Source organism: Budorcas taxicolor, chromosome 7, assembly GCF_023091745.1.
Source record: "Budorcas taxicolor isolate Tak-1 chromosome 7, Takin1.1, whole genome shotgun sequence".
In the NCBI taxonomy this organism is placed as follows: Eukaryota; Metazoa; Chordata; class Mammalia; order Artiodactyla; family Bovidae; genus Budorcas; species Budorcas taxicolor.
In genome coordinates this window covers 11,800,906-11,821,085 of record NC_068916.1, presented here as the reverse complement: position 1 = coordinate 11,821,085, position 20,180 = coordinate 11,800,906, and the positions used below count along the sequence as shown (strand labels likewise).

Genomic DNA, 20,180 nt, shown 5'->3' with positions numbered 1-20,180 from the left:
TTCCCTGACTGTATGACATCGTGACAGCATTTCTTTTAAAGATTTTTTTTCATTGTGGACCATTTTTTTGTTGTTGTTCTTCCAAAAAAACTTCTATTTTTAATTGGAGGATAATTGCTTTACAATATTGTATTGGTTTCTGCCATACATCAGCATGAATCAGCCATAAGCATATGCATATGTCTTCTCCCTCTTGAACCTTCCCTCCCACCCCATCCCACCCCTCTAGGCTGTCATAGAGCACTGGTTTGAGCTGCCTGCGCCATATGGCAAATCCCCACTGGCTGGCTGTGCCCCACGTGCTGGTGTATATATGGCAGTGCTCCTCTCTCTATCCGTCCCACTCTCCTTCCCCCACTGTGTCCACAAGGCCTCACTGAATTTGCTACAACACTGCCTCCATTCCATGTCTTGATTCCCTGGCTGTGAGGCACGTGGGACCCTCACCCCCCAACCAGGGAGCAAATCTGTACCGCCTGCCCTGGAAGGCGAAGTCCTAACCACTGGACCACCAGGGAGGTCCCGTGCTGGCATTTCTTTGCCTGCCCCTGTGCCTTATCTGTGTGGCAGTGTGCCTGTGTTGCCGTGATCCTCCCTGGGCTGGAATTGGAGCCCTGGGAGTTTTGCCATTGTGTGACTCTGTCCCGACTCAATGGATGTGAGTTTGGGTGAACTCCAGGAGTTGGTGATGGACAGGGAGGCCTGGCATGCTGCGGTTCATGAGGTCGCAAAGAGTCGGACACGACTGAGCGACTGAACTGACTGACTGACTCTGTCCCATTAGGGTGTTTATGTTTTGTGACTTTCCCTCTGTCCCTGTGACACTGTCCTTTTGCTGGGAGTTGACAAGGTGTATAGGGCTTCCTGGAGAAGGCAAGGGCACCCCATTCCAGTACTCTTGCCTGGAAAATCCCATGGATGGAGGAGCCTGGGGGGCTGCAGTCCATGGGGTCGCTAGGAGTCGGACATGACTGAGTGACTTCACTTTCACTTTTCACTTTCATGCATTGGTGAAGGAAATGGCAACCCACTCCAGTGTTCTTGCCTGGAGAATCCCAGGGATGAGGGAGCCTGGCTGCCATCTCTGGGGTCGCACAGAGTCGGACATGACTGAAGCGACTTAGCAGCAGCAGCAGCAGCTGCATAGGGCTTCCCAGGTGGTGCTAGTGGTAAAGAACCCACCTGCCAGTGCGGAAGACGTAAGAACTGCAGGTTCGATTCCTGGGTTGGGAAGATCCCCTGGAGAAGGGAATGGCACCCTACTCTGGTATTCTTGCCTGGAGAATCCCATGGACAGAGGAACCTGGTGGGCTACAGTCCGTGGGGTTGCACAGAGTTGGACACGACTGAAGCGATAGCACATAGCGCAGCACAGACAAGGTATATACCTGTGTCTATAATATCAGTCTTACCCGTGTGTGGCAGTGTGACGGCATCTCTGTAAGAGTGTGTGGGTATGTGTGTTCTAAGGCCTGCACTAGTGACAAAGTGACAATGCCACTGTCACCCTCTAAGTGACAGTCTGATGACATCTATCTGACACCATTCCTGTTCCTCCAGCTACGTTGTATTTCGTGGTGTGGGTGGTCACCATTCATTCACTCAGACCCCTACTAGAGGAAATGAGGTATCTTCCAATCTTTTGCTCTTAAAAAAAAAAAGGCTATGAATAACCACGTATAATGCATATATCAAGGGAAATTTCCTGGCAGTCTAGTGGTTAGGACTCTGCACTTCCACTGCAGGGGGGGGCGGGGGTGCAATTCAGTTCCTAGTCAGGGAACTAAGATCCCATATGCTGCATGGTAGGGCCAAACAAAAACAAAAACAACATATATCAAGTGCAAAGTTGTTTCTATGGGATAAAGTACCTGAACTGGGATTGCTAAATCAAAAGGTAGATACATTTATAATTCTGACAGAAATCACCAAACTGCCTCCATTGGTTGGAAAGCAACTTGTGTTCCCATCAGCAACGTATCTGTTCTTAAATGTGTGTTTTATTTTTATTTATTTATTTGGCTGCATTGAGTCTTAGTTGGGGCACACAGGATCTTCATTGCATCATGTGGGGTCTTTCCTTGCGGTGCACAGACTCTCCAGTTGTGGTGCGCAGGCTCAGTAGTTGCAGGGATATGGGCTTAGTTGCTCCGGAGCATATGGGATCTTAGTCCCCTCACCAGGGATCGAACCTTCATCCACTGCAGTGGAAGGCAGATTCTTAACTGCTGGACCACCAGGGAAGTTCCCTAAGTATGTGTTGTGTGTCTGTGTATAAGACTGCCCCTGGGTGGCAGCTTAACTACATCCCTGGGACTGGCTCTGTGGGGGATGGTGTCTGGATAAAAGAGTGACAGCATCCGGGTGCATGTGTGGCTGTCTGCCCATGGGTGACAGTGTGACTGTCCCCATGACCCCCTATCTTGGGAGGGAGGGAGTGATGCTTGTTGACGGCTATCTGTCCCTGGCCAGTGCCTGTACTACAGATGGCTGCATGTCTGTAGAACCAGGATGGTTGGAGACAGCCCGGGGCTAAGGCTGGCTTCACTGCCTCGTGTCTCACGCCCACAGGGAGTCCGGACCTGGGGGCAGTGGAGCTGCGCATCGAGGAGCTGCGTCACCACTTCCGAGTGGAGCACGCGGTGGCCGAGGGCGCCAAGAACGTGCTGCGCCTGCTCAGCGCCGCCAAGGCTCCGGACCGCAAAGCCGTCAGCGAGGTGAGGGGCGGGGCGTCGACCGGGAGAGGTGGGGCTTCAGCAAGGGATGGGGACTCATGTTTCAAGTCGGACCCAGATGATTTGAGGGCTGGGGCTTCCGGGGAGGAGCTCCAGGTGGGACTTAGCGGGCCTCGGGGAGGGGCGCGCCGGATCCCCTCCCCAGCCCGGCCAGGCTTCTCCCACCTCAGGCCCAAGAGAAGCTGACCGAGTCCAACCAGAAGCTGGGGCTGCTTCGGGAGGCGCTGGAGCGGCGGCTTGGGGAGCTACCCGCTGACCACCCGAAGGGGCGGCTGCTGCGCGAGGAGCTCGCCGCGGCTTCCTCCGCAGCCTTTAGCGCCCGCCTGGCTGGGCCGTTCCCCGCCACGCACTACAGCACCCTGAGCAAGCCTGCGCCACTCACAGGTGGGTCCCTACACCTCCCGCATCCTCCCCCGCTTCCACCCCAAATCAGGACCCCACCCCCCTAGCTCTAGACTCCTGCCCCTCTGAGCCCCCAGCCCCAAACCTGCAACTGGGATCTTCATTCTCCCCAGTCCTGGACTCCCATTCCACCGTCCCCTCCCTTCTCCATTCATCCCAACCCTGTAGCCCTGGGCCCCATTTCCCCACGCCAGACAGACCCATGAACCCTAGACTTCCTACCCCACCTTGCCCTCCCAGAGACTCTTGCCCTTGTCTCCCCATCCTTGATCCGTGGGTGGGAAGATTCCCTGGAGATGGAAATGGCAACCCACTCTAGTATTCCTGCCTGGGAAATTCCATGGACAGAGGAGCCTGGTAGTCTGTAGTCCATGAGGTCGCAAAAGAGTCAGACACAGCTGAGTGACTAAACAACAGCAACCACAGTCCCATCCTCACTTTCCCCACCCCACCGTGAAGGGGCGGCTGTCTATTCTCTCCAGCCAGAGTCCTCGATTTCAGCCTCATAGTCCCTCACTCTCAGAATCCTCAGTCCTGAACCTCTGACCCCCTCCACCCCCAGACTAGCCTGCCCCTCCCTTCTTAGATCCGTCAGCCACTACCTCCCCAGACCAGTCCTATCATAGACCCCAGCCCCAGTGTCAGATCTCAGACTAGCCTACCGAATCCTACCCTGGACCCCCCCAGTCCTATGTGGCTCGCCACCGCCTGGACTTCCGGCCTGCACTCTGAACTGCTCTTCTGTCATTAAACCTCAGCATCTAGAGCCCATCCCCAGACTGCCCCACCCCTCCCCCTTGTCCCCTGTTTCTCTCTTCTGGACACAGCCATCTCTGCAGCAGACCCCCTGCCTTACCCCGATTGTCCCTCACCAACTCCCCCTTGCACGCTGGCCACTTCTGCACATGCCCACTGCACCTGCAACCCTTGTCCTGCCCCAGATGTAACCCACCCCATGAGCCTGCCCCTCTCTCAGGGACCCTGGAGGTGCGTGTGGTGGGCTGCAGAGACCTTCCAGAGACCATCCCTTGGAACCCTTCACCTTCGGTGGGGGGGCCTGGGACCCCTGACAGCCGTACCCCCTTCCTGAGCCGCCCAGCCCGAGGTCTTTACAGCCGAACCGGAAGTCTCAGTGGCAGGAGCAGCCTCAAAGCTGAAGCCGAGAACACCAGTGAGTGGCACTGATGTCCAGGAGGGATGAGGTGGGGTAGGCTGGGGGTGGTTCCTGATTTCCCACATTGGTAACATTCTGAAAAAGTCGTTCATCACACTCTTTAGGATGGATACTGTAAAATAGAACAGGGTAAAATAACAGGTGTTAGGGAGGATGTGGAGAAGCTGGAAGGCTTCTACACTGTTGGTGGGAATGTAAAATTGTGTGGCCACCATGGAAAGCAGCATGGCAGGTCCTCACATAATGAAACAGAACTACCATAGATCTAATATTCCTACTCAAAAGAGTTGGAAGCCGGATCTCAAAGAGATTTTGGTATACACCCATGTTCATGGCAGCATTATTCACAGTGGTCGAAAGGCAGAAGCAACCCAGTGTCTGTTGATGGATGAATGGATAAACAAATTGTGGTCCATCCACACAGTGGATTCCAGAGAAGTCTATTCTGCAGAAATGGATTCTATTCTATACAAATATATCTATAATGATGGTAAATTTTATGTTACGAGTTTTACCACAATGTGAAAAGAAGTGAATACACACGTTTAAAAGTATGAGTAAAAGAAGAATAACACCAAAGTAACTGCCTATGTTGCCACTACCCAGGTCAAGAAATAGAATTCTCTGGATTTTTCAGCCTTAAAAAAGGACATTCTGAAACATGCCACAACATGGGTGAACTTGAGTACATCAGTGAAATAAACCAGCTGTAAAATGACAAGTGGGCTTCCCTGGTGGCTCAGTGGTAAAGAATCCGCCTGCCAGTGCAGGAGACACGAGTTTGATCCCGGAGTTGGGGAGATTCCCCCGAGAAGAAAATGACAACCCACTCCAGTATCCTTGCCTGGGAAATCCCATGGACAGAGAAGCATGGTGGGCTACAGTCCATGGGGTCACAAAAGAGTCGGATATGACTTAGCAGCTGAGCATGAGGGATACTTCTTGTCTTTTTGTTGTTGTTTAGTCCCTAAGTTGTGTCCGACTATTTTGCGACCCCATGAACTGTGACCCGCCAGACTCCTCTGTCCATGGGATTTCCCAGGCAAGAAAGCTGGAGCAAGTTGCCATTTCCTTCTCCGAGGGATCTTCCCAACCCAGGGAGTGAATCCCTGTGTTCAACCCATGTGCCTGCGCCTCCTGCATTGGCAGGCAGATTCTTCACCACTGAGCCACCTGGGAAGCCGACAAGTAGTGTAGGATTCTACTTATACGAAGTATCTACGTTGGTTACATTCATAGGGATGGAAAGAATAGTGGTTGCTAGTGGTTGAGGGGGAGGCGAAATGGAGAGTTACTGTTTACTGGGGACAGAGTTTCATGGGAAAGACGAAGAGTTCTGGAGATGACGGTGGTGATGATTACACAACAGTATAAACGTACTTGGTACCACTGAGCTGTATACTTGATAATGATGGTAAATTTTATGTGAGTTTTACCACAATGTGAAAAGAAACGAATGCACACGTGTAAAAGTATGAATAAAAGAAGAATGACAGTAGAGTAACCGCCTGTGTTACCACCACCCAGGTCGAGAAATAGAATTCTCTGGAAGCCCTCTCATGCCCCCTCCTCAATTCCAGCCCCTTCCTCTGTCCTAGAGGTAGCTACTCTCCTCACTCTTACCGCTACCATTGCCTCGCTTTTCTTTGTAGTTTAAGCACCCATGTACCATCTCAAAGCAATGCAGTTTAATTTGCCTGTGTTTGAACTGCACATACGTGGAATCATACAGAATGTGTTCCATGGAAACGGCTTCTTTTATTCAACGTTGTGTGGGAGATTTATTCATACCGTTGCATGAAATTATACTTCATTCATTTTTAGCCCGGTTTAATTGTGTTAGACTGAGCCATATCAGATTGCTGTCTTTTTTTTTTTTTTTTTAGGTAAAAAATAGTTGAATATAAGAGATTTCATGGTTTAGCTAATAACCCTATATTACCATGTATATGTTAATTCATAGGCAGATGTTCTAGTTTAGAGCTGTTACGTAAGCATTATATCTATGCATCTCCCAATGTATACTTGCTGGCATTTTTTTAGATTGAATACTTAGGAATATATTGCTGGAATTTATATATAGAATAAAAGTGAATTTGGATCCCTGCCTCACACCACACACCAAAATCAGGTGGAGATGGATTGAAGGGCTTAATGTGAAAGGCAGGACTGTAGAGCTTGGTCAGATAGCATAGCAGAATATTATAGGGGAAGAGAGGATTTCTTTATTAATAAGATATAAGAGATTACCCTCCTCCCCAGAATCTCCTGACACCCTCCCCCACCCCTGTTCCAGATGAGGTGAGCACTGTGCTCAAGCTGGATAACACAGTGGTGGGACAGACATCCTGGAAGCCATGTGGCCCCAACGCCTGGGACCAGAGCTTTACCCTGGAACTGGAGAGGGTGAGTTAGGTGGGCGAGTGAGAGGGCTGGGAGGAGGAGGGGCCTGGGGCCTCAGGCACCGCAAGTGACAGCCCTCTTCTTCCCTGAGGCACGGGAATTGGAGTTGGCTGTGTTCTGGCGGGACCAGCGGGGCCTGTGTGCCCTCAAATTCCTGAAGTTGGAGGATTTCCTGGACAACGAGAGGCATGAGGTGCAGCTGGACATGGAACCTCAGGGCTGCCTGCTGGCTGAGGTACAGCCTGACTCCCACCCTGAGAAAATGCTTTTTTTTTTCTTCCGGCTGTGCTGGGTCTTTGTTGCTGCTCAGGCTAGTCTTGAGTTGCAGCGCAGGTGGGTTTCTAAATGCATTGGCTTTTCTTGTGGAACACGGGTTCTAGGGTGCATGGCCTTCAGTAATTGCAGAATACGGGCTCAACAGTTACCACTCCTGGGCTCCAGAGCGCAGGCTTAGCAGTGGTACACGGGCCTAGTTGCTCTGCAGCATGTGGGATCTTCCCGGACCAGGGATCGAACACATGTCTCCTGCCTTGGCAGGCGGATTCTTCACCGCCGAGCCACCAGGAAAGCCCAGAAAAATGCTTTTTGGTCTCTTTCTCCTGGTTTTGTAGAAGGGGAAGATGTGTTTTCCCCTTAGTCTCTGAACCTTGATAGGAAAGTACATTTAATTAGTCCCATGATGCATGACTAAAGTTGGGATTGGTTTCATTCTGAAACAAGAAATTAAAAAAAGAATAGCAAAATGTTGTCAAGCCAGAAAAGAAAAGCAAAACCAAGCAACGTAAGATGGGGATTGCTGTGAGAGTCACAGTTGAGCAGAGAGATTCCTTCCCCAGTGCTGTTGGGTTAGGGTCCTCATCAGGGGAGCCCGCCCCCGCCCCTTGGCACTATGGACATTTGGGCTGGATAAGTCTTGGTTGCAGGACTGCTCTGTGTACTGTAGGGTGCTGAGTGCTGAGTCACATCCCTGGTCCCCACCCACGGGATGCCAGTAGCAACCCCGCACAAGTTGTGACAACTAAAAATGCCTCCAGACATGGCCAGCGGCCCCTCATTGAGAGCCCATAGTCTAAATGACATTCCTAGCTGACCCCTTGTCGCATGGCCAAGCCCTTTCCTAAGTGCTCTGCTGGCACTGACTTGTAAATCCTCACCAAGAACCCGTGCAGGAGGGACCGTTACTAGTTACGTTTGACAGAGGAGGAAACTGAGACACAGAAAGAAACTCACTGGACCCTTCATTTAACCAGAATTATTCTAGAAATTCTTTAAATTGGCCCTTAAAATACTAATGTACCCTGTTTTATGTATTGGGCTGAACAGGAAGTTCGTTTGGGTTTTCTCATAAGATCTTATAGAAACTCAAAGAAACTTTTTGGCCAACCCAACACACACGCGCACACACACACACGTGTATACAATTTGGCCAACCCAGCACACACACACACACATACGTGTATACAAACTGCTTCCCTGGTAGCTCTGATGATAAAGAATCTGCCTGTAATGCAGGAGACCTGGGTTCAATCCCTGGGTTGGAAAGATCCCCTGGAGAAAAAAATGGCAACCCATTCCAGTACTCTAGCCTGGAGAGTTCTATGGGCAGAGGAGCCTTGTGGGTTACAGTCCATGGGGTCACAAAGAGTCAGACACAACTGAGTGACTAACACTTTGATTTCACGTGTGTGTGTGTGTGTGTGTATACATATGTGTATGTATTTATGTATAGATACATCTCCCCATGTCCTTAACCCTAGGGGAAAAGTCTTTTTTTTTTTTCTCATTTTGCTGCTTGCTTAGATTTTTTTTAAGTTTATTATTTATTTTGGCTTTGCTGGGTCTTCATTGCAGCTTTCAGGCTTCTCTAGTTGTGGTGCCTGGGCTCTAGAGTGCTTGGGTTCAGTCGTTGTAACTTGTAGACTTGATTGCCATCTGTGGGATCTTTGTTTCCTGACCAGGGATCGAACCTGGGCCCCCTGCATTGAGAGTGTGGAGTCTTATCCATTGGACCACCAGGAAAGTCCCCACCACTTGCTTAGTTTTTTAAATACCAGTTTTCTTTGCAAAAAGATCAGACCATGTGAAAAAGAAACAGAATTCCCAGTGTATGCATGCCAAGTCGCTTCAGTTGTATCCTGCTCTTTGCGATGCTATGGACTCAAGCCCACCAGGCTCCTCTGTCCATGGGATTCTCCGGCCGAGAATACTGGAGTGTGTTGCCATGCCCTCCTCCAGAGAATCTTCCTGCAGCTCTTATGTCTCTGGCATTGGCAGACGGGTTCTTTACCATTAGCTCAACCTGGGAAACCCTAGTATAAAAAATTCCCAGTGCACAGTATTAAAAAAAAAACACGGCTGTATTATTAACTCTGTTTTCAGGAATGGGATAAATATCAAGAGAGTCATTGGGTTCAAGTGAGTTTAAAGATTAACCTGAAAGAAGCTTTTCCTTGGCTGTGAAAGTTGTTGACTTGTGTCTGACTCTCTGCGACCCCATGGACTATATAGTCCATGGAATTCTCCAGGCCAGAATACTGGAGTGGGTAGCCTATCCCTTCTCCAGTGAATCTTCCCGACCCAGGAGTCGAACCAAGGTCTCCTGCATTGCAGGTGGATTTTTTACCAGCTGAGCTACCAGGGAAGCCTCTAGATACCAAAAGTCTACATTATTCTAAGTTTTCACTAGAAAATGCTTTCAAAATTTTAAAACAGTCACTTTTCAGTAATTTCTAACTAATTCACTAATTCCTAAAAATATCTAGAAAAATTCTTGAAATAGTCAAGGGCTATCTTACTATCTGGGTGAAAATTCTTACATGATCTCGTAATCCAGGACCACAGAAGGAAAGGCGCAGAGAAGAACTGACTTCACACGGCAGGGCCATGAAATTATTCTTCTGTCAGGAAGACTGTCCAAAACCCAAGTGGATAATAGTGGTGGGTGGCCAGGGGTAAGAGTTCTGAGGCAGTCCTGCTTGTCTTCAAGATTTACTTACTATTTTTTTTTTTTAAGAAAGATTGTTTCTTTTTAAAAAAATGTTACTTATTTTCATTTTTGTCTTGGCTGAGTCTTTGTTCCTGCTCGGGCTCTTCTCTAGTTGTGGCGGGCGGGCTTCTCATCGCCATGGCTTCTCTAGTGACGGAGCGCGGGCTCTGGAGCACTGGCTCAGTAGTTGTGGCTCACAGGCTTAGCTGCTCGGCGGCAAGTGGGATCTGCCTGGATCAGCAATTGAATCTGTCTCCTGCATTGGCAGGCGGGTTCTTTACCACGGGAGAAGCCCCCAAGGTTTACTTAGAACATTCTCTTTTGTTCTCCCCAAAGCACCATCCTGTAGAACCTTCTGCAGTTCTGTTGTCTCTGAGCCTACAATAGTTGAGTTCTGTCGTAGATGGAATTGTTCCGTGTCTGTGTCCTCCTATACAGTAGCCGCTAGCCTCTTGAAGTCTGGCTAGTGTGACTGGGGGACTGACGTTTTCAGTCAGCTTACAGTTTACTTCATTTCAGTAGCCACACGTGGCTAGAGGTGACCAGATCGGGGACACCCATAAAGTCACATGGTTCTATGACTTCAACACCTTCCAGAAGATGTGATGCAGTTGGGAGAATTCCACGAGACCAGTGGTTTCCCCACATGAGTGGACACCAGCATCATCACCTGGACGGCTTGCTAGAACACACACTGCTGGGCTCCACCCGCAGGGTTTCTGATTCAGTGGGTCCAGGGTGGGTGGAGGTGCTGAGAATCTCCCTTTCCAGCAGGGTCCCAGGTGATGCTGGTGATGCTGGTCTGTAAGCACAGGTGGGGAGGCGGGACGCTAAAGGAAGGGTAGTTCCCATTTGCCGGAGTCGTCCGTAGGTCTTGTTGGATCAGAGCTGCTCCCCACCCCTAGAAGAGGGCCTGCTTGCCTGCCTGCTTCTTGCTTTTCCAGGGTGGCTTTCAAGAGGTGGTCCTGTCAAAGGATGGATTGGCTTTGTGACCCCTTAATACGCTGCATGGTACTCTGTGGTTGGATGCGATGCCACAGTGACTGGAACCCTGGAAACGTACGGGTGTGCACGCCTATGACCCTGAGGCTTCCCCCAGCGAGATGCTAGAGGAGGGCCAGGGTCCTCACGCCAGCCCCTCCCCTCAGGTCACCTTCCGCAACCCTGTCATTGAGAGGATCCCCCGGCTCCGACGACAGAAGAAGATCTTCTCCAAGCAGCAAGGTGAGGGGATGAACCGGGGCAGGGCAGAGACCAGGGTTGCCGTGCGTGTCATGGAGGCTAACGTCCACCCCCACGCCGCCCTTCCCCAGGGAAGGCATTTCAGCGTGCTAGGCAGATGAACATCGACGTCGCCACCTGGGTACGGCTGCTCCGCAGGCTCATCCCCAACGCCACAGCCACTGGTACCTTCAGCCCGGGGGCTTCACCAGGACCTGAGGCTCGGTCCACAGGGTAAGCGGGGGGCGGGGCCCTGGGAGGCCCGCTGCCCCGGCTGCTTTCCCGGGTGCCAGGTCTTAGATGCGCCCTCCTTCCTTGTGCCGCAGTGACGTATCTGTGGAGAAGCTGAACCTTGGGGTTGAGACAGACAGCTCACCCCAGAAGAGCCCTCTGGGTCCTCCTTCCAGCCCATCCAGTCTGGTGAGTACCCCACCTTGGCCCAGCTCGAGTTCCAAGCTCTCGCCAGGAACTTCCTTGGTCACACAGCTTATCTCTGCCAGAGCTAGGGTCTCATTTTCTATCCCAGACAAACATATGAGTTTGGGAGCCAGGCCCCCTGGGCCCCACTCCTTCTCTGTTGCCTCCTGTCTGTGTGACCCATGCCAAGCCACTTCACCTCTTCGCGCTTAGTGCACCGCTCTGTAAAACGGTCAAGTTTAAAACTCATGTCGATGACAGGAGTCAGGTTAGTGGTTTCCTCTGGGCAGTTTATTGACAGGAGAACGGACTCAGGAGAGCCTGCCAGCATGATGAAAATGTTCTGAAGCTTGATCTAGGTCAGAGGGCAAGTACACTTTTTCTGGAAAGGACCATATCGTCAGTATCTTCAGCTTTGTGGGTCAGATGGGTCACAGTGATGACTCGTCAGTACTGCTCTCATAGAAAGCAGCAACATGTGATACAGACATGAAGGGGTGTGACTGTGCACTGGGAAAGCCTTGTGTCATATCCCTTTCGGGAATCATGAGCTATTTTTCTTCTTTTGATTTTTCTCAACCCTTTAAAAACATAAAAATGATTCTTAGCTTACAGACTGTACAAAACACGGAGTTTACCAACCCCTGGTCTAGCTCACAGGCATCTGGTTAGACACATGTGTAAGAGCTGATCCCATTACCCACCCCACTGAATGCATTTTATACCTCATTTTCTAAAAAATGGCAGCAATAATAATACATGCTTCATGGCATTAAATGAGATCATTAAATAGATGAATTTGGCAAAAAAAAAAAAAAAATCCAAAAGTTGAATAACACTGAATGCTGGAGAGGATGCCGGAGAACAGGCAGGCAGTCAGTGGGAGGCATGTGAATCACTACATCTTCTTGGGAGGGCAAGCTGGTTGAGTTAAAAATGGGTGTTATCTTGACCTAGATGTTCCACTGCTGGACATCTGTGATGGCCATTCACATACATGCACACAAAAAATGCTTGAATGAGTATAAATACATCTAGAAAGGTACCCAGGATATAATTAACAGCAGCTGGCTCTGGGGAGAGCAGCTGGGGCAGGAAAAACTGCGTTTCCTACTGTATACCTGTTTGCACTGGTTGAACTTTTAAAACTATATAATGGGGAATGATGGACCAGTAGGTAAATTTTCTCCAACTTAAACTTTTAATTTTGATGCTTCATTATATATTCATATGATGTAAAGAATTAGGTTGTTCCATAAGGCTGTTACCAATAAAGGCAATAAGTTAGAAGTATTGGAGCTTCAGCAACAGTCCTCCCAATGACTGTTCAGGGTTGATTTCCTTTAGGATTGACTGGTTTGATCTCCTTGCTGTCCAGGGGACTCTCAAGAGTCTTTTCTAGCACAATTCAAAGGCATCGGTTATTCAGCCCTCAGCCTTCTTTATGGTCCAGGTCTCACATCTGTACATGACTCTTGGAAAACCCATAGTTTTGACTATACAGACATGAGAGGTCAGATTGGAGATGGGTCATATCCATTGTGGTTATGGGTTATTGTACTCTGACCTCCTCTCTCTGTCACAGAGTTCTCCGATCCAGGCAACTACAACCACTCCCGAGCTGCCTTCGGAGACCCAGGAGACGCCAGGCCCCACGCTGTGCAGGTGACACCCCTCCCCTGGCCACTACCCACCACCCCTGCCCACTGTCCCTTCCCCACCAGTCCCGTCTTTCTGCAGCCCTCTGAGGAAGTCACCCCTGACCCTCGAGGATTTCAAGTTCCTGGCAGTGCTGGGCCGAGGTCACTTTGGGAAGGTGAGGTATGGGGGCTAAGGAGTTAGGGGGCTGGAGGTCCACACCCCCAGTTCCTTAGACTGGCCACTAAGGGCACCCCTGTGACCACTGTGGTTTCAGGTGCTGCTCTCTGAATTCCGGCCCAGTGGGGAGCTGTTCGCCATCAAGGCTTTGAAGAAAGGGGACATTGTGGCCCGAGACGAGGTGGAGAGGTGGGGAGCCTGCTCATGCCCTCTGAGAACATCAGTCTTCTCTTCCAGGAAGTGGGAGACCAAGCACTCCCTTCCTGGGAGCTGCTGTGAGAATGATTCATAACGATCATTCCTGCTTATCAAGCTAGTTGTCGCTGAGTTGCTAAGTCGTGTCTGACTCTTTTGCGACCCCGTGTAGCCCACCAGGCTCCTCTGTCCATGGGATTTCCCAGGCAAGGATACTGGAGTGGGTTGCCACTTCCTTCTCCAGGGGATCTTCCTGACCCAGGGATCGAACCCGGGTCTCCTGCATCGCAGGTAGTCTCTTGCATTCAGGCATATTCTTTTACCGACTGAGCCACCAGTATTTCGTGACTATTAGCAAGCACCCATCATGTCCTTTACATTCCTCTAAGAAGTCAACACTGTTATGGTCCCAGTTCTGATGGCACAGAGAAATTGGGCAAATTGCCCAAGGTCACATAGCCAGTAAGCAGCAGGTCTGAGATTTGAACTTAGGGACTTGGGTTCTGAAGCCTGTGCTGTTAATGGTGCCATGTACCATTTGGGGTCAGGACCCTGAGTTCAAGTCCTGCCTCTGCTACAGATGTGCATAGAAACCTTAGAATGTTCACTTTGCCCTCTGAACCTCAGCCTCCCCATCTATAAAAGGGGAGTAAGCCTTCCTTGCAGGGTTGCTGGGTGGATTGAATGGGAGGATGCCTCTAAATCATTCTGCAGAGCCCAGTAGAGGCATTGAGATAGTCCTCATCCTCTTGACATCCTTTTATTAACCAGGAATCCAACTTAAATAGGCTTAAGCAAATAGAAGAATTTATTGCTCTGGATCAGGAAAGTCCAGGGGTGGACTACCTTCAGGCATGGCTGTATCCAGGTGCTGAGTTGACGTCTCTCACTTCTGCTTTTATCTGTGTGGTCTTTGCTTGTACTCCTCTCATAGGGTCAGAGATATCTCCTACTTTAGCACTTTAAGGCTCATCTGCCAGCTTTGGCCCTTCTCCCTTATTTATCCAGCAGAAATCTTGAGTTTGAATCCATTGGCTTGGCTTGCCCATTCATGAACCAATTCCTGGCCTGGGAGATGGGGTGCTCTGAAGGGAAGTAACAGTTCCCCTGGTGGTTTCCCAAAAGGAAGTCAGGGACTGTTACTAGGACAATGCATGGATTCTGGGTGCCTCTTGAGCAGGTTCAGACGCATTAAGCAACTTGCCCAAGTGTGCACAGCCATTCAAGGCCCTTGAGCAAACATCTGATGATTGAAGACTGGGGAAGGACGGGAGTCAGGGGTAGTGAGCTGCTGCTTTCTCTGACCACGCCCCCCCCTCCCCCCTGCCCTGCCCAGCCTGATGTGTGAGAAGCGGATCTTGGCAGCTGTGACCAACGCGGGACACCCCTTTCTGGTGAACCTGTTTGGCTGTTTCCAGACACCGGAGCATGTATGCTTCGTGATGGAGTACTCGGCTGGCGGGGATCTGATGCTGCACATCCACAGTGATGTGTTCTCGGAGCCCCGTGCTGTGTGAGCCTGGCACCCTGCCTCCCCACACCTCCTGGAGTTGCGGGGGACTGCGGGGGGGTTGATGATGTGGGAGTCTTCTGTGACCCTCCTACCTTGCCTGGAGACCCGGCTCCCTCATACCAGCCTCTCTCTGCAGCTTTTATTCGGCCTGTGTGGTGCTGGGGCTGCAGTTTCTCCACGAACACAAGATTGTCTACAGGTGTGTGTGCTTGTGTGTGTGTGCGCATGCGCGTTCACGCCTGTGGGCTCGTGCATACATGCACACACCCGCTCTGCCCACTGGCGGGCCCTCAGGCTTCAGGCAGAACCCACATCCCACTCATCCCTCCTTACATTCTTCCACCCCCTCTCACAGGGACCTGAAGCTGGACAATTTGCTTCTGGACACCGAGGGCTATGTCAAGATTGCAGACTTTGGTCTCTGCAAGGAGGGTGAGGGGGCGGTTCAGATCTGCGGGGCTGACTTCTGGGGTTCAGACAGAGAGGGGAGGTAATGGAGTCCCCCAGCCCCACCTGGCTTACCCCTGCCGGGTTCTTAGGGCTGGCTGTCTAGACCACCCCATGCTGGGCTGGGCTAGAGCTGTGACTTCCCCCATAACCTTATGTGGCCTTGCCGATCCCCCAGGGATGGGCTATGGGGACCGGACCAGCACTTTCTGTGGGACCCCAGAGTTCCTGGCGCCTGAGGTGCTGACGGACACGTCGTACACTCGGGCTGTGGACTGGTGGGGACTGGGCGTGTTGCTCTATGAGATGCTGGTTGGTGAGGTAAGATCCCAGGCGGCTCCACCCTGCCTGTCCCTGGTAACCCTGCGTGTGTGCTGGTGAGGTGGGAGGGTTGTTTAATCACTAAGTCATGCCCAACTCTTTGTGACACTGTGGACTGTAGCCTGCCAAGTTCCTCTGCCCATGGGATTTTCTAGGCAAGGACACAGGAGTGGGTTGCCATTTCCTTCTCCAGGGAATCTTCTGACCCAGAGATCAAACCCGCGTCTCCTGCATTGGCAGGCGGGTTCTTTGCCGCTAATCCAGTAGGGGAGCCAGTAGGGGGAGGTTGTCAGATTCACCCTCCACTGTGGGCTGTCTGATTGAGGACAGGTAGCTCTGCCTCCTTGGCCTCAGTTTCTGCATCTGTAAATTGGGGTCCTTCCCTTCCCAAGTGAGCTGTGTCAAAGTACAGCTGGAGCCCTGGGTGAATGGAACCAGGTGCAGTATGGTCAGAGGGGCCTAATTCATCCAAGCTCTCCTTGTCCCAGTCCCCATTCCCAGGGGATGACGAGGAGGAGGTATTTGACAGCATCGTCAACGACGAGGTTCGCTACCCCCGCTTCCTGTCAGCTGAAGCCATTGGCATCATGCGCAGGGTAAGGACCCCTGCCCAACTCGGGGTGAGCCAGGGGAAGTGACCCTGGGGCTGGGAAGGGGAACACTGACACGGAACTCCCTCCACCCAGCTGCTGCGGAGGAATCCAGAGCGCAGGTTGGGATCCAGTGAGAGGGACGCTGAGGATGTGAAAAAACAGCCTTTCTTCAGGGTGAAGTCTCCCATCCCCAGGACCCATTCCCCCATGCCCAAGACCTAGTGGCTTCACTTCCAACGTTGTTACCTCCCCTCAACACCCACCTGCCTTTGCTTCCTCACATTTACCCCCACTGACCTTCCTACACCCACCCAAGTTAACTGCAGGCTGGCCTGTTGGGGAGCGCTGCTCTGTGTATGAGCCCAGCCGCCCCCCCTCCCCATACACTCATACTGTAACCCTTCCTGAGCCCCCAGGATGCCCCCCCACCCCTACCTCTGTTGTGTGACTCTATGTTGATTCTCAAAAAACCAGACTCAGGTCGTAAGGAGCAGACCCTCCTGTGGTCTGCCCAGTGCCTCCCCTGGTGACCTCTCCCTCTCCTCGCCCTGCAGACCCTGGGCTGGGATGCCCTGCTGGCCCGGCGCCTGCCGCCGCCTTTCGTACCCACGCTGGCCGGCCGCACTGATGTCAGCAACTTCGACGAGGAATTCACAGGGGAGGCCCCCACGCTGAGCCCACCCCGCGACGCACGGCCCCTCACGGCCACGGAACAGGCGGCCTTCCGGGACTTCGACTTTGTGGCCGGGAGCTGCTAGCCCCCTCCCCTGCCCCTGCCCTCACCGAGCTGTTAGTTTTTAAAAAGGCCTTTGGGGTTTGCCCCATCCATGCATCCTGTTTTCTTTCTGCGCACAGTGATGATGGGGGCGGGGAGGAGTGCTTGGAGGTGGGAAGAGTTGGGAAGGGAAGCAATGGGTGACTGGGGTGTAGGAGTGATGGGGAGATGCCCTGGTCGGGGGTCATATGAAGAGGGGCCAAGGGATGGTGGAGACTCAGGCCTGTGACTGGTGGAGAGCCTAGGTGGGCTGCAATGGGAGAGGGTTCAGAGTTGTGTAGAGGCCCGCGATGGGGCGTGGCTTGTGGGTAGGGACTTGGGGTTGTGTTGGGGGAGCTCAGGGCCACGATGAGCGAATGGTTGTGCGAGTCACTCCTGATGGCGGCAGGGGCGACTAGCGTCCCCAGACCCTCTTGCTCTGCTCCCAGCGGAGCGCCCCAGGACTGCGACCATGGCGTTTTGCGCATGCTCCCGCGACTCCCGCTCTGCGTCTCTATGCCCCCGCGTGGCAAGTTCAAGAACTGCACACCCCGGAGGCGTACACAGCCTCTGCCGCCTCCGCGAGGCTACCAGGGTGCTGCAGCCCGGACAGGACCCACCGCCCTGGGCTTGTCCGCAAAAAGATTCCATTCCCCGAAGTCTCTGCGCTGCGGACCTGAGGCCGGTCCCGGGTGGTCTGGCTTAGACGCCGGATGTGCCTAAAAGGAACTGAGGCCACTGTGCCGAGAACTGCGCAGCGAGCTGGCCTCCCAAGTGCTCCTGGTTAGGCCCAGCCCTCCATGGCTGCCCTTGGCGCCTGCCCTTGAAGGCAGCAGGCGAAGCAGTTGGCGAAGCACTGCTTGGCGCAGCAAGATGTACACCCAGGGGTCCAGAATCTGGTTCCACGAGGCGAGGCGCACGGCCAAAAACAGCGGCCGCTGCAGGGAGCTGGAACCCCAGCCTGCGACAGCCAGCACCACCACCACCTGCAGGAAAAGGTGGTGTGAGCAGTGGGGCGGTGTAAGAAAAGGGGTCTAGGGAAGGGTAGGGTTGGGATGGGTGGGAGCGTGCCTGGGAAGTAAGGGGGCTGTGAGGAGGGACGCAATGTAGAAGTAAGTGCGAGTCTTAATTGGGAAGGAGCTGTGGATGGGGGGTGGGGCGGGAAGCGGGACCTTACAGAGGATGGCAGAAGCAAAGGCATTCATTGGGTGTGCGCTCAGGCGAGAAAGAAGCCCCAGATATCCCAAAGGACAGAGGATGGAAGAAAAGGCTTCCCTGGTGCCTCAGTGGTAAAGAATCTGCTTGCCAGTGCAGGAAACGCAGGTTTGATCCCTGGTCTGGAAAGATTTCCCACATGCCAGCTGGGAGGCTGAGCCAGAGCACCACAGCTGCTGAGCCTGTGCTCTGGAGCCTGGAAGCTGCAACTGTTGAGCCCACATGCCTCTACTACTGAAGACTATGCATCCTAGAGCCCGCACTGGACAAAAAGACAGTGGGCAAAAGAGAAGCCTGCGCACCAGGACGAGAGGAAAAGCCCGAGAAGCAACTAACACCCAGCACAGCCAAAAATAAAATTACAGGGAAACAAAGGAAAGAGGTGGTGATGCTAGAAGGGAGCTAGGGAGTGAAGGCACTTAGGAGGGTGGGCTTGGAAGGGGAGGCTTGCCTGGACCCGGTGACCTGTACAGAGCCCAGGAAGGAGTAAGACAAGGGGCCCGGAAAGAGGGAACTGTCAGAGGGAGAGAGCGAAGGGTGGACTCTGGCAGGTGGGGGCAAGAGGGCAGAGTCCTAGTTGGGTCGGGGAGAAAGGACTTGGGACGGAAAAGCGTGGGAAGGAGCAGGGTTGGAGTGGATCTGTGCGCCTCTCACCAGCAAGGGACTCCAGCAGATACACGACACCACCATGATGCCTACGAGCTGGCCCACCATCTCCACGTCGTGTGCGCGGGCTCTGCGCGAGGAGCCACGGCCCGGAGCGCCGCCCGGGGCGGCGGAGGCCGAAGCAACGGACGAGGCGGACGAAGCGGAGGCCGAGCGGGGTCCGCGCCCTCCCCAGTGACGGCGGCTGTCGGGGCCTCCTCCGGCTGGGAACTGCCGTCGAGAGCGGCGGCGCCGCCAACGGGCGCGCAGCAGGGCCAGGCCGCTGAGCGTGTTGCACAGGAGCGCGGCGAGCAACGAAGCCAAGCCAAGGCCCGCGAAGAGGCCGGCGAGCAGCGCCTGGCGCCAGCCTCCCGCCGGGCCCAGCCCGATGAAGCACCACGTGCCGGGGTACTGCAGCTCATAGCGGCCTACGCGCGCCAGCGGCAGCAGAGCCACGGCCAAGGCCACGGCGGCCAGCGCTGCCAGAGCCAGCCGCGCACGGGCCACCGAGACGCGGGCTGCGTGCAACAGCGGCCGCGTGACGCCCACCCAGCGCTCCACGGCCATGCCGCAGCCCAGCAGCAGCGGGCACAGGCCGAAGAAGACCATGCAGCCGCCCAGGAAGTGGCAGGCGCCGCCGGCAGGCGCGCGCCCCGCCGCGTACAGGCGCAGCACCAGCGCCCCGGGGATCACGTGGCCCGCCAGGTCGGTGGCCAGCAGGCTGGCGACGAACAGCAGGAAAGTGGCTGCTGAGCGACGGCGCCGCAGGCGGCCCGCGGCCTGCGCCAGAAGCCCCAGTGCCAGCACGTTGGACACAGCGCCCAGCGTCATGGAGAAGATGGGCAGCGCGGGCGATGCGCCCGCCAGGCCCAACGGTGGTCCGGCGGACGTGTTGGGGGCCCCGGGTGCCGTGCAGGTGGTCGCCTCGCCCGCCAGGCTCAGGTTGAGGGGCCCGCAGGGGCTCATGTCAGGTGCTGGGGGTGGGGCTGGGAAGAGGAGAGGAGGGGCAGGTGAAGTTCCGCCGGGTTGGCCTGGACCAGCTGGTTTTCCCCTCCCAGATCATCCCGACCCATTTGACTTCCTAAGAGTTCTCTTAGGGACCCTGTACCCATGGCAACTCTAAATGCCTCTGGCTGCCCCACGCCTGATTTAGTTCTCCCCCGCTGCCCCCAATCGCCCGATCTCTCACTCCCGGCCCCAGTCGGCCCACACTGCACCCCTTCTCTGATCATCAGGGGTCACCTGGCTTCAATTCACCTGTCTCCAACCCCACTTCTGAGCCTTCCCCACCCACCTGACACCCACCTTCCATTTTGACACCACCACAAATTCCTGGGCCCC

General features: G+C 53.5%; 2 protein-coding genes across 2 annotated transcripts in view; one reads left to right on the top strand and one right to left on the bottom strand.

The window, feature by feature from the left end:
- PKN1 (protein kinase N1) overlaps positions 1-17,047 on the top strand; it is a 28,603-nt gene extending 11,556 nt beyond the window's left edge. The window contains exons 5-22 of the mRNA XM_052642824.1: positions 2,572-2,717; positions 2,906-3,119; positions 4,114-4,308; positions 6,608-6,717; positions 6,806-6,949; positions 10,849-10,924; positions 11,014-11,155; positions 11,248-11,341; positions 12,924-13,003; positions 13,079-13,154; positions 13,254-13,345; positions 14,688-14,864; positions 15,001-15,063; positions 15,220-15,296; positions 15,490-15,632; positions 16,121-16,228; positions 16,319-16,399; positions 16,780-17,047. Coding sequence (XP_052498784.1) covers positions 2,572-2,717; positions 2,906-3,119; positions 4,114-4,308; positions 6,608-6,717; positions 6,806-6,949; positions 10,849-10,924; positions 11,014-11,155; positions 11,248-11,341; positions 12,924-13,003; positions 13,079-13,154; positions 13,254-13,345; positions 14,688-14,864; positions 15,001-15,063; positions 15,220-15,296; positions 15,490-15,632; positions 16,121-16,228; positions 16,319-16,399; positions 16,780-16,983 — 2,222 coding nt within the window. The 3' untranslated portion in view covers positions 16,984-17,047. The remainder of the gene's footprint in view (positions 1-2,571; positions 2,718-2,905; positions 3,120-4,113; positions 4,309-6,607; positions 6,718-6,805; positions 6,950-10,848; positions 10,925-11,013; positions 11,156-11,247; positions 11,342-12,923; positions 13,004-13,078; positions 13,155-13,253; positions 13,346-14,687; positions 14,865-15,000; positions 15,064-15,219; positions 15,297-15,489; positions 15,633-16,120; positions 16,229-16,318; positions 16,400-16,779) is intronic.
- Positions 16,930-19,805, bottom strand: PTGER1 (prostaglandin E receptor 1). The gene is made up of 2 exons (XM_052642825.1): positions 18,849-19,805; positions 16,930-17,965 (listed from the first exon to the last, which is right to left on the bottom strand). Exons 1-2 carry the CDS (start codon positions 19,803-19,805, stop codon positions 17,699-17,701), a joined length of 1,224 nt encoding a protein of 407 aa, XP_052498785.1. The 3' UTR covers positions 16,930-17,698.
- Positions 19,806-20,180: the final 375 nt, after the last annotated feature.